The sequence below is a fragment of the Heptranchias perlo genome, chromosome 22, assembly GCF_035084215.1.
Source record: "Heptranchias perlo isolate sHepPer1 chromosome 22, sHepPer1.hap1, whole genome shotgun sequence".
NCBI lineage: Eukaryota > Metazoa > Chordata > Chondrichthyes > Hexanchiformes > Hexanchidae > Heptranchias > Heptranchias perlo.
In genome coordinates this window covers 14,496,226-14,512,576 of record NC_090346.1, presented here as the reverse complement: position 1 = coordinate 14,512,576, position 16,351 = coordinate 14,496,226, and the positions used below count along the sequence as shown (strand labels likewise).

General features: G+C 47.3%; 1 protein-coding gene across 2 annotated transcripts in view; it reads right to left on the bottom strand.

Annotated features, from left to right (window-relative positions):
* The window catches only part of usp22 (ubiquitin specific peptidase 22), an 87,923-nt gene extending 84,355 nt beyond the window's left edge, over nt 1-3,568 (bottom strand). The window contains exon 1 of one of the 2 annotated variants that reach the window (XM_068002970.1): nt 3,272-3,568. In XM_068002970.1, coding sequence (XP_067859071.1) covers nt 3,272-3,391 — 120 coding nt within the window. In that variant the 5' untranslated portion in view covers nt 3,392-3,568. The remainder of the gene's footprint in view (nt 1-3,271) is intronic. The other variant, XM_068002971.1, reaches the window with a different exon arrangement.
* Between the last annotated feature and the right edge of the window lie 12,783 nt (nt 3,569-16,351).

Genomic DNA, 16,351 nt, shown 5'->3' with positions numbered 1-16,351 from the left:
GAAACTATTTCCGCTGGTTGGGGATTTTAGGAGTAGGGGGCACAGTCTAAAAATTAGAGCCAGACCTTTCAGGAGCGAGATTAGAAAACGTTTCTACACACAAAGGGTGTTAGAAGTTTGGAACTCACTTCCGCAAACGGCAATTAATACTAGCTTAATTGCTAAATTTAAATCAGAGAGATAGCTTTTTGGCAACCAAAGGTATATGGGCCAAAGGCGGGTATATGGAGTTAGATCACAGATCAGCCATGATCTTATCAAATGGCAGAGCAGGCGCAAGGGGCTGAATGGCCTACTCCTGTTCCTATGTTCCTATTGGTGAAAGGACATCCTAACTCACTAGACCACAGACTCTTCCATCTCTTTTTTTGGGGGTACATTAGATCACTTAAGAGGGTGCACAGGCTAGATGAGTAATTACAGAAATGTCAAACACTTCACAGCCCCAAAGTCCCTGATTTAGCAAGTGTTGGACTCAAATATGCAAGAGGTACTGTCCCAAAGATAGTTCTCCCAGACAGGAAAAGCAGAGTGTGAAATTTTGTCAGCGATGAAATAGCAGCTATTATGTTCCCACGCGGAAGTCTCATTTTAAAGTGGTCATTAAATGTTATGACGGATCACTAAAACCAAAAGACTAGTTAAAACTCAAATCAGGTTCAAACATTCCACAGAAGTATATGCCCCCACTGCACACATATGGGCCGGCCACCCACCTTCCACTGTCACAAAGCACCAGTCAATTGCTGCTACAGAGGTGCCTATTAGGAGGATTACACAGATGTTAGTCTGGCATGTTTGTATATTATTCTATAAAACAAGTAGTACTTCTTCCTCAGTAGATACAAAAATAGGACATGAAAAAGAATGCACAGTCCAGAATGCTTCATTAGGATTGACATGTAAAGAGGTGTAGGAAGGAACTACACCATAGTGTAACATACAGTTTACAGAGAATCCTTATTCATAGAGTGGGCAGGGTGAAGTACAATGCACTTACTGAAGATATCCCCATCCATGAGGAAGGTGGGAAAGAGGCATTGAATGCCTGTCGATAAAGGGCTTGTGATACATGGTGGGGGGGGGGGGGGAGCAGAAAGAAAGAGAAATAACAAAGTGGAGAGCTCCATTACACTAGGACGCAATGGATATTTGCACACAACACCTGCATAAAATCAGTAAAGTTCCCAGTTTGGGGCTAGGTACTGCAACAGTGCATTGGAGATAACAAGCAACCAGCACAGTGCTGTTCATTTATGCTTGTACAGAACCTAATGTTACTAAATGTTTAGTCACATGTGTCTGTAAAGTTCTAAAAATTCTTATACTTTTTTCCCTGTTAATGCATTCTTGGAATAGGTCAGTATAGATTATATTTCGACTTCCTGGTAATTATATACTAGAGCTGATTAGTATTCGGTAGTACATGTGTGGACCCTTCCCTGTACTATGCGGGAATGAATTCATTCCTAACACACCTCTATGGTGTGACAGCAAACTACTTTCCTGGCAGAATGTCATCCTGCATACGCATTACACATCACATCACCTCTCCTGCATTTTTGTTATCAGAATAAGGCAGTATCTTTTTATACATTGTGCAAGTGTCCCTTGCCTTTCTGTGCTGTATAGAGACTCTGTTTTTAGATGTAACCCCTCCTGCACCATCCCATGCGCAGGCGCAGCCCAGTTATAGTCAAACACAAGTTCTGCTCACCTGACTGTGCTGTGTACATGCTGTGCTGTTAGCTGGACCCTGTAGTAGATATTCTGGGGCGCCACATAATGGATAGCACCCTTTACTGCACTATACTGCTGAGAGTCTGCCCCAGTGAGGGGAGATATCTCCATTGTGCCTTATCACAACTATCAACTGCACAAAAAACCAGGCCCTGCAAAAAGGCTGCCTACCAACATAGGAACTCCACAATATCCTTTGTCTTACCAAACATACACAGATTTTAATTTACCATCTACACCAACCTATGTTGAGGGGATATATTCTTGTACAGCCTTGTGCCAGTTTCCCTTGCTGTGCTGGATTGATGAGAGCTAGTCCTTGGTGCCAGTGTACAAATTTGCCTTGCCTTGTTGTGCTGGGCTGTCTGACCACAACAGTGCTAATAGCCCCAATTATGTCCCTTGTCTTGCTGGGTGTAGAGCACTGCCAGTCACAAAATACAGATAAGAGACCATGCATCCTACCTAGATCACCCATCCATTGAAACCTACTACTACTTCCTGCATTACAGCATCTACCTCTTGAATGACTCGTTTTTGACTATTCCAGGTATTAATCACCCTGGTTAAAAAAAACTGCTTCCTGGTTTAAGTCCCAACCTGACCTTTTACTGATTAGTACCCTTGTTCCACAGTCATGATCTAACCAGAAACTGCACTTCGAATTAACCTTCTACATTTTATCATTTACTTCTTTCCCCTTTCAATCATCTCCTTTCATGTTTTTCTAACCTCACCTCATAAATCAGTCCTCTTACGTGAAGGATCAGCTTTATGGGCCTTTTATTGCACCAGAGACAGGCTCCCCCCTCTATCTCTCCCCGCCATCCCTGCCCCAGCCCGCGCGAGGCTCCCCCCCGCCATCCCTGCCCCAGCCCGCGCGAGGCTCCCCCCCGCCATCCCTGCCCCAGCCCGCGCGAGGCTCCCCCCCGCCATCCCTGCCCCAGCCCGCGCGAGGCTCCCCCCCGCCATCCCTGCCCCAGCCCGCGCGAGGCTCCCCCCCGCCATCCCTGCCCCAGCCCGCGCGAGGCTCCCCCCCGCCATCCCTGCCCCAGCCCGCGCGAGGCTCCCCCCCGCCATCCCTGCCCCAGCCCGCGCGAGGCTGCCCCCGCCATCCCTGCCCCAGCCCGCGCGAGGCTCCCCCAGCAGCCCTGTGCCAGTGCGCGAGGCTCCTCCAGCAGCCCTGTGCCAGTGCGCGAGGCTCCCCCAGCAGCCCTGTGCCAGTGCGCGAGGCTCCCCCAGCAGCCCTGTGCCAGTGTGCGAGGCTCCTCCAGCAGCCCTGTGCCAGTGCGCGAGGCTCCCCCAGCAGCCCTGTGCCAGTGTGCGAGGCTCCCCCAGTATCCCTGTGCCAGTGTGCGAGGCTCCCCCAGTATCCCTGTGCCAGTGTGCGAGGCTCCCCCAGTATCCCTGCTACTCAGTCCCAATGAGAGGCTCCCCCTGTGTAAGGCTGCCCTTTTAGGACCGAGCCCGGCTACTGCCCCTGCCCCTACCCCTACCCCTACCCCTACCCCAGCACCAGCCAGGCCCTTACCTTCCTTTTCCTGCTCTCCGCAGTCCCGCTCCACACAAAGCACTGGTAAATCACTCGCAGGCTCTGCTTCCAATTGTCCGCCTTAAAACTGTTCACATGGGAGCACCCGGCCGGACTCATGACAGGAGCCGCACCACAAGCACTAGCGCCACCGCGCAACCTCGGGCCGCAAGCTGTCCCCGCGCCTCCTCCACCACCGCTTTCCGCCCCCAAAGCGCCGCCCGCCACCGTCGCGGCTCCGATTATTTATATGAAGAAAAGCCCATAGTGTCGGCAAAGGATGATGGTCGTCAGGCGATAGCGCTGCGGGGGGGGGAAGCAAACTGGCCGCACTGCCGGAAGTGCCGCCCACTCCCTCCACCCTCATTGGCCGAGCGCCAGTCCCTTGGCCCAACCGCCTCTCCGATTGGTTGTACAGAGCTGCCAATCATCCGCCGGTCCCGGGATCGGGAGCGTTGCGGGGGGAGGGAAACAAACTCGCCGAGATGCCGGAAGTACCGCCCACTTCATCAATCCTCATTGGTCAAGCACTGGACCCTTTGCCAGACTCCTCTATGATTGGCCAGAGAGCTGTCAGTCACCCGTCGGACCTGGCATATGGGGGTGGGGGGTGTCAGAGATTTGAATGGCATAAAACGCGACACTTCCGGATCCTGTTGCTAAGGGTTTCCTGCAGGCGTTCAGGCCGAGGTTGGTAGTCTCTGACTGCATAGCCCCGGCCTCAGAGTTTCTGGGCCACGCCCGGTTCCCCCCCCAGCCCCGAACCCCTTATAAATACCTTAGGCCTGGGCAGTTGATCAACATCCGCCCACGCCTAGCTATATTACGACCGGTTGCTATGGCGACACGGTCCCGGGAGCTGTGCGCAATGCGGCCCTGGGCTGGCGTAAACGGATCTTTTTATATTTCCCCGGTGTTTCCCAAGGAGTTCCCCTGCCGCCACTCTGTAGGCCTCAGTGTAGATGAGCAGCTCGTCGCCTCGCCCGTCCCCTGGTTTAAACACTTCGTTCTAGAATCATCCTGTCCCCAATGGGTGGCCTGAACCTGCTGCAGAGACCAACGTCTGGCATTTTTGCGACCTGTGCCTCTTTTTTACACGTTTTTAACTGAAAAATATTTTATTTAAAATTATCCCATTGTATTTTCTCCCTGATCTATGTTGGTGTTTCCAACAGTTCAGGGATAGATTTTATCTGAAAGAAAGGAAAGAACTTGCATTTATATAGTGCCTGTCACAACCTCAGGACATCCCAAAGGACTTTAGAGCCAATGAAATACTTTGAAGTGCAGTCACGGTTGTAATGTAGGAAATGTGGCAGCCAATTTGTGAATAGCAAGATCCCACAAACAGCAATGTGATAATGACCAGATAATCTGTTTTAGTGATGTTGGTTGAGGGATAAATATTGGCCAGGACATTGGGAAGTACTCCCCTGCTCTTGGAATAGTGACGTAGGATGCTTTATATTCACCTGAGAGAGCAGACAGGGTCTCAGTTTAGCGACTCATCCAAAAGCCAGCACCTCCAACAGTACAGCGCTTCCTCAGTACTGCACTGGGAGTATCAGCCTAGATTATGTGCTCAAGTCTCTGGATGGGGTTTGAACTACTAACCTTCTGACTCACCTCAGTTACCAACCGAGCCATAGCTAACACTGACTTATCTGCTTAGAAGACAGCTTTCCCCTCAAGTTTATTGTTCTCAAAGCACAATGTATGTGGACCTATGGCCAATATGAACTGCAATGAGACTGTCTCAACTGATTTTGCCTATAACCATTGACATCTATACAAGGGAAGAGATAGGAATTTTAATTAATGGCCAAGCAATACCAGTCTTTGCCTGTCCTGTCAAGTTTAAAGCTTGCCCAAAATAATTACTGTTCTATGTTGCATATAATTTTGTTCACTGGGAGATATTTGCATGTCCCCTTGCCTCTGAAAATTATATGGGTGGGAATGGTAGGGAACTGGCTTATGTTGGCAAATTGCCACACAACAAATTCCTTAATTTTTTTAATCAAGGGGGAAAGGAACTGCAAGATAATCTTGCATCTTCTGCTGGCTCAAGAAAATCATTTTGCAATAGCTAGAGCAGGTTACCACCTTCCAATCTTTCTCTTTGCACTTCATCTCCACCGCCCCCCCCCCCCCCACATAAGTGGGGACATTAACTGTGGAAAAAGCTAAAGAAAGAAGCAAACTAAAGTGAGTGTCTGGTATGAGCTGTGTAGAAGAGTTAAATTGGAAACTAAAGGTATTGAATGGTTCTGGAAAAGTCTTTATGGTCCTTCGTTGAGGCAGACCTGGAGATCTTTAGCACATCAAATGCAAATTGGGCATTTGCTCAGTTTGTGATTACTGTGTGTTTGGGGAGGGACCTGATTATAACCCAGGACAATATAGCAATAGGGAATAGAAAGAAAGAACATTCCTTTATATAGCATCTCGTAACACCTTAGGAATGCTTTAAGGGGCCTCACATACAAAGAATTACTTTCACACATAGTGGCTACTGTAATGCAGGCAAATGATACCAAATATGGAGGACAGCCATGTTCCATTCATGAGGACCGTTTCTCACCAGCAACTAAGTCATGAGCGAGTTATGCAATCCTTCACAAGTGAGCATGGTTTTTGACAGCTTCATGAACAGTGTCCCACAATGTATTTGTTGCACTTTTGTGTTCATAAGAATGGAGTGGAGGTTTCACCTTAGTATAGTGATTTTTTTTTGTAGATGCTTCAGAGGCAGTCATGAGGGGGTGGTTGCTGTGGTTACAGCTACCATTCAATGATCATGAAAGCAAGCACATGACTGCTTCAGATTTTTTTCAAACTACTGGTTTGTGGACATGAAAGTAGTCCTAGTTTCTTTAGTATCCTGTTGACGAAACAATCTCCCACCTCCATAGATGAGATAACAAGAATCCTTTGAATCGTAAACATTGCATTAAGAGTGTTGTCAATCTTATAAATTCTGCCTTTTTATGGAACAGTTTAATTGGTGGAGCCACTGGTAACTGGGTGGTTGAGTCCCACAGGAAACATCTAAACCCGTGGAAGTAATGCAGAGAAAGGCCACAAAGCTGATCCTTAGTCTCAGAGGAGGTTAATTCAAAGCACTGTTTCAAGTTAAACCATGACTAGGACACGGAAGAAATAAATAATTTGCATTTATGTAGCACCTTTCACAACATCAGGACATCCCAAAACACTTTACAGCCAATGAAGTACTTTTTGAAGTGTAGTCACCATTGTAATGTAGGAAACACAGCTGCCAATTTGGGCACAGCAAAGTCCAACAAACAGCAATGTGATAATAACCAGATAAGCTATTTTTTAGTGATGTTGGTTGCGAGGTAAATATTGGCCAGGACACCAGGGAGAACTCTCCCCCTGCTCTTCTTCAAAATAGTGCCGTGGGATATTTTACGTCCCCCTGAGAGGGCAGATGGGGCCTGGTTTAACGTCTCATCCGAAAGATGGCACATCCGACAGTGCAGCTCTCCCTCAGTAGTGCACTGGAGTGTCAGCTTAGATTTTATGCTTAAGTCTCTGCAGTGGAACTTGAACCCAATTAGAACCAATGGTACCAATTGGTAACAGGCAAGTTCAGGAAGCACTCCAAAAAAAGAACGTTTAATACCCAGGTCGGGTAGTGGGGGCAAAGTGGAGTCATTCAATGGGCAGTTGAATGCTACGTCGAGACAGTAGGTTTCTGCGCAAGGATGAGCCAGTTGAGCCAAATGGCCTCCCACATTTAAACATACCTTTTCAATATACATTAATACTAAGGAAAGGGTGAGTCTGCAACAAGGAAATGTGGGGGGTAAAAAGAAAAACAAAATTGAAGAGCTAAGTATTGTATACACACGCTAGGAACATGTGAAGCAAATGGTAATTTGAAATCTAGGTCCTGAGGAAAAATGTAATGCAATAGGAATAGCAGTGACTAAGGTAAGCAAGGATATTGGGCAGATCAAAATACAGAAGCACGGAGCCTACAGAAGGAATAGGAGAGAACACCGCACAGAAAGAAATTATATGAGTGACTCGGGTGATGCAACAGAAACAATGTGGATTGAGGTCAATGATGCAAAAGAAAGAAATTATTGGATGTTGGACAGGAAGTGAGAGAAGATGAAATATTTTTCACAGATCAGGAAGGCCTGTAAACAAGGAGAATCTCCATTACCCAGATAAGATGTAGGAAAACAGTGGAGGAAAAGCTAAGGTGTTGTGTCGGTTTCTTGAGGTGGCACAGGATTGCTTCCCTACTTAGCTTGTCAAACAGTTAATGCAGATGAAGGTTATTCCAGATGTAACCTTTAGTAATGACACAGGTATGATTGTATGTAAAGTAGGAGAACATCGAGGCGTCTGTGATTATCAATAGGACTCCCATTACCCACAGCCAGAATGACGTGTTGCCTCCCAGATGCCAAGGTAAGGGTCATGACTAAATGGGGGGGGGGGGGGGAAACTTCTGAAAAGAGAGAGGAACCAGGCAGAAGTTGTGTTTTACTGATTTATTACATATATTGGTCAAATCTGATTTTAAAGGTCTCCACTACTAACCCAAGCCTGATAGACCTAGTAATTCCAGATGCGTCAAGCCTGTGCCTGCTAACACCCCGAGAATCCAGAGCTTAATAACCCACAGCATTATTACTTCGAGTCTGGTAACCAAGACCAATAACCATAAACAAAAACCATAATCCTGTTAATCCCAAACCTAACAAGCTGAACCTAATAATCAAAAGTTTGCTAACCCTGATCCTCATAACCCAGAACTAATCTGATAACCCTGCTCACTAATATCCCCAAAGATCAGTCCTGGGACCTTTGCTATTCACAACGTATATCAATGATTTGGAAATGGGAATCGAGAGAAAACTTTTCCAATAACTCCAAGGTGGGGTGGGGAGGGCAAAGAATCAAGAGCAGCCTGATCAGGTGCAGAGGGATCTGGATAGATTGAGAAGTTGGGCTTAGAAATTGCAAATGAAATTCACTGTTGGCTAATGCAAAGCCTAATAATGCCAAGGCTAAGAAACCCTGAGCCTGATAACCCTAAATCTGATAATCCTCAATCTAATAACTCTGAGCCTCATAATCCAGAGTCTGACAACCCACAACCTGATATTAGTGAGGCGGATAACCTTATGCCTAATAAACCCTGAATATGATAACTGCAAGCCTAATAACCCTGAACCTAATAACTCTAAGCCTGATAACCCCAAACCTGATAACTATGAGCCAAATAACCCTGAACCCAGCAGCACTGACCAAAATTAACCCAAACATGATAACTCTGAATGCATTAACCCTGAACCTAATGCTACTCACTAACTTCGCTCACTGGTAACCCCGAATCTGATAAACCTCGTGTCTGTATTTTGTCTGCCAAGTGTCAGCCATGGATCAGGAATAGTACTCTCGCCTCCGAGTCAGAAGGTCGTGTGTTCAAGGATGACACTTCAGTGCAGTGCCGAGGGAGTGCTGCACTGTTGGAGATGCCGTCTATTGGGTGAGATGTCTGCCCTCTCAGGTGGATGTAAAAAATCCCACAGTACTATTCGCAGAAGAGCAGAGGAGTTCTCTTGGTGTCCTGGCCAATATTTGTCCCTCAACCAATATTATTAAAACAGATTATCTGGTCATTTATCTCATTGCTGTTTGTGGGATCTTGCTGTGTGCAAATTGGCTGCTGCGTTTCCTACATTACAACAGTGATCACACTTCAAAAGTACTTCATTGGCTGTAAAGCACTTTGGGACGTCCTGAGGTCGTGAAAAGAGCTATTTAAATGTAAGTTCTTTCTTTCCTAAATGCGACTTTTTTTCAATTAGCATTCAAGATTCTTTGCATTTTGTTCCATGTATTGGTTGTAATTTTTGGAGAGTGTGCCATTTCATATTTTCATTGTTTGTTTCCTTTTGCCGATGCTTTCCTTCAGTATTCTTGATAGTTGCTGCAATTTAAATGGCACCAAAGTGATGAAGATAGGAATTCCTTTTTGAGGGTCTGATAGCTCTGCATGATCTGGATGAGGAAGATGGTTTCATGGGGGAGGCAACAAATGCAGGTGCAATGATATCATTATGCTCACACCCATCACTATCCCAAGACCCAACTTTACAGACCCTGCCACACCTACCAGTACATGTCACAGGAGACCTGCCTTTGCTGCTTTCTGCTTCACAGGTGAGGCTGCCAGCTCCTGCAAGCTGAGCTGCTGATAATTTCACCACAGGGGAGGCTCATCTCTTGGACAAACATTAAACATTTCAGCCGCTGGATCCTTCCAAGCCACCATCAAATGTCAAATTGAACAGTTGGCTGTCTACAGATATATTTGCCACTGTATGCAGCCATTTACCTTTAAGTGACCGTATCCCTTTAAATCAGAGCTGACAGCGAGAGTTTGTACATGCAGTGAGTTCCACGTCCATTTTTGGTTTTGAAAAGAAAAATTTGCACACCGCAACAACAACAATTTGCATTTATATAGCACCTTTAACGTAGTAAAACATCCCAAGGCGCTTCACAGGAGCGATTATCAAACAAAATTTGACACTGAGCCACATAAGGAGATATTAGGACAGGTGACCAAAAAGCTTGGTCAAAGAGGTAGTTTTTAAGGAGCGTCTTAAAGGAGGAGAGAGAGGTGGAGAGGAGGAAAGGTATAGGGAGGGAATTCCAGAGCTTAAGGCCAAGGCAGCTGAAGGTACGGCCTCCAATGGTGGAGCGATTAAAATCGGGGATGCGCAAAAGACTAGAATTGGAGGGGAGCAGAGATCTCAGAGGGTTGTAGGGGTGGAGGAGGTTAAAGAGAATTTTAAAATCGAGCAAGATAAGAAATATTGTTGCGTTTCGTGGAAGGATGCTACCGCCCATGGGAGTGCAAGCAAACGAACCCTAGGAGCAGACGGAGGAGGAACTGGCCTCCACCAAAGCCACCGTGTCCGTTTATGTGCGATTGCTGAGGAATTGGCTGATGACTAAGCCAGATGTCTGGCTGGAACTTTTTTCTCCCTGCTAAACAGAGTTGGCAGTTCTGGGGACCAATGAAGCAAACCACAGTCACAGATTATTTTGTGAAACGACTGAACTTTGTGCTGGACAGCTTGTACAGCCCTGTCGTTTTGACTTTAATAGTTGTTGTTTGATGTTTTATGGCATTTTAAGTGTTTCCGTGCCGTTTCATTGAAACACCATTAAACTCAATTTATCTCTGCTGCCAGCTAATTTCAATTTTTTTTCCCCACAATAAGCCACTTCAAATTAGATGGACTACACTGTACAATCCAAGCCCTTTTGAAGTTCATCTAGGAACAAAGGAACTCAAATATGTATCTCTCAAAATTGCACCAGATTTTTTAAAATCCACAGGATTTATAAACAGGAGATGTTAGTGGGCAATGTATCTTAAAAGTTAAAACATTAGAAAAAGGGAAATAAAAGGTTCCTTCCACATTGGAAACAAAGTTTATCAATTTAAAGGAAAGGTTTCCTGAATTTCCTTCAGATGTGAAAGGACTGCCCGTTTGCTGCATTACCAGGCATTTTACTGTAATCTGACAGATTACAGGACAAATCCCCTAATCTGTGGTAAAAGGTTTCTACTTGCTTTGCATTCAAAACACATCTGCAAAGAATAGCGCCTTTGAAATTTGCCCCTTTCGCATACCAGATTGGAATGCCTATTTTCTGCAACCTGAGGAAAATAAAGACTTGCATTTATATAGCACCTTTCATGATCTCCGGACGTCCCAAAGCGTTTTACAGCCAATTAAGTACTTTTTGAAGTGTAGTCACTGTTGTAATGTAGGAAATGCAGCAGCCAATTTGTGCACAGCAAGATCCAACAAACAGCAGTGTGATAATGACTAGATAACCTGTTTTTAGGTATTGTTGAGGATTAAATTTGGCTCGGACACCGGGGAGAACTCCCCTGCTCTTCTTCTAAAAAGTGCCATGGGATCTTTAACCTCCACCTGAGAGGTCAGACGGGGCCTCGGTTTAATGTCTCATTTGAGAGACGGCACCTCCGACAGTGCAACATTCCCCGAGCACTGCACTGGAGTGTGAACCTGGATTTTGTGCACAAGTCTCTGAAGTGGGGCTTGAACCTACAACCTTCTGTCTCAGACGAGCATGCGACTCACTGAGCCATGGCTGACACTGACAACTAGCACGGTAACCAGTCACATCTCAGATATTTAAAATATATAAGCCCGGATTTTAAACTGACCCTCCCCACCACCCTTCCCTCCGAGAACGGGGCGGATGCCTGATTTCAGGCTCCATGGAACTCCTATTCAGCAGATATGTTTATCCCTCTCATAGATACCAACCATTTGTGTTTGACATAGACAATTAGTATTTTGGGGGCACTGTCTGCTTGCCCATGTTAGTGGATAAAAATCAGGGCAGGAAGCACCTCCCCGTACAGCTCCGTTCCCAAACTCCTGCCTCCTGTCATCACCGCTGCTGTAAGTGGTTAAATATCACTGTACACTGTAGGTGGAGAAACTGGGAGCAGCGTATTTTCTTGGGGGGGGTGGGAGGGTGAGAGGAAGGGGAGAATCCCGCCCCAGCAGCTGGCGAATTTAAATTCAATTAATGAATTAAATTCAATTAATTAAATAAAAAATCTGGAATTAAAATACTAGTATCAGTGATGATGGCCATGAAACTACCGGATTGTCGTAAAAACCCATCTGGTTCACTAATGTCCTTTAGGGAAGGAAACCTGCCGTCCTTACCCGGTCTGGCCTATATGTGACTCCAGACCCACAGCAATGTGGTTGATTCTTAATTGCCCTCTGAAATGGCCTAGCAAGCCACTCAGTTGTAAAATCTCGCTACGAAAAGTCATAATAAGAATAAAACCGGACGGACCACCCGGCATCGGACCACTAGGCACCGGACACGACAACGGCAAAACACCAAGCCCAGTCGACCCTGCAAGTTCCTCCTTACTAACATCTGGGGACTTGTGCCAAAATTGGGAGAGCTGTCCCACAGACCAGTCAAGCAACAGCCTGACATAGCCATACTTACAGAATCATATCTTTCAGCCAACGTCCCAGACTCTTCCATCACCATCCCTGGGTATGTCATAGAGTCATAGAGTCATAGAGTTATACAGCACGGATAGAGGCCCTTCGGCCCATCGTGTCCGCGCCGGCCATCAGCCCTGTCTACTCTAATCCCATATTCCAGCATTTGGTCCGTAGCCTTGTATGCTATGGCATTTCAAGTGCTCATCCAAATGCTTCTTGAATGTTGTGAGGGTTCCTGCCTCCACAACCCTTTCAGGCAGTGAGTTCCAGACTCCAACCACCCTCTGGGTGAAAAAGTTCTTTCTCAAATCCCCTCTAAACCTCCCGCCTTTTACTTTGAATCTATGTCCCCTTGTTATAGTACCCTCAACGAAGGGAAAAAGCTCCTTAGTATCCATCCTATCTGTGCCCCTCATAATTTTGTACACCTCAATCATGTCCCCCCTCAGCCTCCTCTGCTCCAAGGAAAACAAACCCAATCTTCCCAGTCTCTCTTCATAGCTGAAGCGCTCCAGCCCTGGTAACATCCTGGTGAATCTCCTCTGCACCCTCTCCAAAGCGATCACATCCTTCCTGTAGTGTGGCGACCAGAACTGCACACAGTACTCCAGCTGTGGCCTAACCAGTGTTTTATACAGCTCCATCATAACCTCCTTGCTCTTATATTCTATGCCTCGGCTAATAAAGGCAAGTATCCCATATGCCTTCTTTACCACCTTATCTACCTGTTCCGCCGCCTTCAGGGATCTGTGAACTTGCACACCAAGATCCCTCTGACCCTCTGTCTTGCCTAGGGTCCTCCCACCAGAGGTGGCGGTACAGTGATATACAGTCAGGAGGGAGTGGCCCTGGGAGTCCTCAACATTGACTCTGGACCCCATGAAATCTCATGGCATCAGGTCAAACATGGGCAAGGAAACCTCCTGCTGATTACCACCTACCGTCCTCCCTCAGCTGATGAATCAGTCCTCCTCCATGTTGAGCACCACTTGGAGGAAGCACTGAGGGTAGCAAGGGCACAAAATGTACTCTGGGTGGGGGACTTCAATGTCCATCACCAAGAGTGGCTCGGTAGCACCACTACTGACCGAGCTGGCCGAGTCCTGAAGGACATAGCTGCGAAACTGGGCCTGCGGCAGGTGGTGAGCGAACCAACACGAGGGAAAAACTTACTTGACCTTGTCCTCACCAATCTCCCTGTCGCAAATGCATCTGTCCATGACATTATTGGTAAGAGTGACCACCGCACAGTCCTCGTGGAGATGAAGTCCCGTCTTCGCACTGAGGACACCATCCAACGTGTTGTGTGGCACTACGACCGTGCTAAATGGGATAGATTCAGAACGGATCTAGCAGCTCAAAATTGGGCATCCATGAGGCGCTGTGGGCCATCAGCAGCAGCAGAATTGTATTCCACCACAATCTGTAACCTCATGGCCCGGCATATTCCTCACTCTACCATTACCAACAAGCCAGGGGATCAACCCTGGTTCAATGAGGAGTGTAGAAGAGCATGCCAGGAGCAGCACCAGGCGTACCTAAAAATGAGGTACCAACCTGGTGAAGCTACAACTCAGGACTACATGCATGCTAAACAGCGGAAGCAACATGCTATAGACAGAGCTAAGCGATTCCACAACCAACGGATCAGATCAAAGCGCTGCAGTCCTGCCACATCCAGTCGTGAATGGTGGTGGACAATTAAACAACTAACGGGAGGAGGAGGCTCTGCAAACATCCCCATTCTCAATGATGGCGGAGTCCAGCACGTGAGTGCAAAAGACAAGGCTGAAGCGTTTGCAACCATCTTCAGCCAGAAGTGCCGAGTGGATGATCCATCTCAGCCTCCTCCCGATATCCCCACCATCACGGAAGCCAGTCTTCGGCCAATTCGATTCACTCCACGTGATATCAAGAAACGGCTGAGTGCACTGGATACAGCAAAGACTATGGGCCCCGACAACATCCCAGCTGTAGTGCTGAAGACTTGTGCTCCAGAACTAGCTGCGCCTCTAGCCAAGCTGTTCCAGTACAGCTACAACACTGGCATCCACCCGACAATGTGGAAAATTGCCCAGGTATGTCCTGTCCACAAAAAGCAGGACAAATCCAATCCGGCCAATTACCGCCCCATCAGTCTACTCTCAATCATCAGCAAAGTGATGGAAGGTGTCGTCGACAGTGCTATCAAGCGGCACTTACTCACCAATAACCTGCTCACCGATGCTCAGTTTGGGTTCCGCCAGGACCACTCGGCTCCAGACCTCATTACAGCCTTGGTCCAAACATGGACAAAAGAGCTGAATTCCAGAGGTGAGGTGAGAGTGACTGCCCTTGACATCAAGGCAGCATTTGACCGAGTGTGGCACCAAGGAGCCCTAGTAAAATTAAGTCCATGGGAATCAGGGGGAAAACTCTCCAGTGGCTGGAGTCATACCTAGCACAAAGGAAGATGGTAGTGGTTGTTGGAGGCCAATCATCTCAGCCCCAGGGCATTGCTGCAGGAGTTCCTCAGGGCAGTGTCCTAGGCCCAACCATCTTCAGCTGCTTCATCAATGACCTTCCCTCCATCATAAGGTCAGAAATGGGGATGTTCGCTGATGACTGCACAGTGTTCAGTTCCATTCGCAACCCCTCAGATAATGAAGCAGTCCGAGCCCGCATGCAGCAAGACCTGGACAACATCCAGGCTTGGGCTCATAAGTGGCAAGTAACATTCGCGTCAGATAAGTGCCAGGCAATGACCATCTCCAACAAGAGAAAGTCTAACCACCTCCCCTTGACATTCAACGGCATTACCATCGCCGAATCCCCCACCATCAACATCCTGGGGGTCACCATTGACCAGAAACTGAACTGGACCAGCCATATAAATACTGTGGCTACAAGAGCAGGTCAGAGGCTGGGTGTTCTGCGGCGAGTGACTCACCTCCTGACTCCCCAAAGCCTTTCCACCATCTACAAGGCACAAGTCAGGAGTGTGATGGAATACTCTCCACTTGCCTGGATGAGTGCAGCTGCAACAACACTCAAGAAGCTCGACACCATCCAAGATAAAGCAGCCCGCTTGATTGGCACCCCATCCATCACCCTAAACATTCACTCCCTTCACCACCGGCGCACTGTGGCTGCAGTGTGTACCATCCACAGGATGCACTGCAGCAACTCGCCAAGGCTTCTTCGACAGCACCTCCCAAACCCGCGACCTCTACCACCTAGAAGGACAAGAGCAGCAGGCACATGGGAACAACACCACCTGCACGTTCCCCTCCAAGTCACACACCATCCCGACTTGGAAATATATTGCCGTTCCTTCATTGTCGCTGGGTCAAAATCCTGGAACTCCCTTCCTAACAGCACTGTGGGAGAACCGTCACCACACGGACTGCAGCGGTTCAAGAAGGCGGCTCACCACCACCTTCTCGAGGGCAATTAGGGATGGGCAATAAATGCTGGCCTCGCCAGCGACGCCCACATCCCGTGAACGAATAAAAAAAAAAAAAAAAAATTTGTCGTGGAACTTTTTGCGGGGGATGGGAGGACAGGGGAAAAGTAAGGAGTCGTGCTTTCAGGGGAGGGCATATGAGAAGATAGGGGAGAAGCTGAGGTCAGTGGCTGGGGGTATGGGAAAGAAAAGAAGCCAGAAAAGGTGGTTCGGGAGGGAATGCCATCATGTCTCTGAAAAACGTCTCAAAACAGTTCTTCCAAATTCATTTTTAAAGTGCACAAACTGTTGTGACGTAGGCAAGTGCTGCAGACAATTTATACACAGCAAGATCCCACAAATAGCAATGAGATGAATGACCAGCTAATTATTTTTATTTGGGTGTTTTTGGTCAAGGAAAGAACATTGGTCAGAGCACTTTTCCTATTCCTGTTTGGATAATGGTGTGGGATTTTTAACTTTAACCTGGACAGGCAGACAGGAGCTCAGTTTAAAGTCTCATCTGAAGGACGACACCTGTGACAGTGCAGCACTCCCTCAGTACTGCCCCTCCGACAGAAA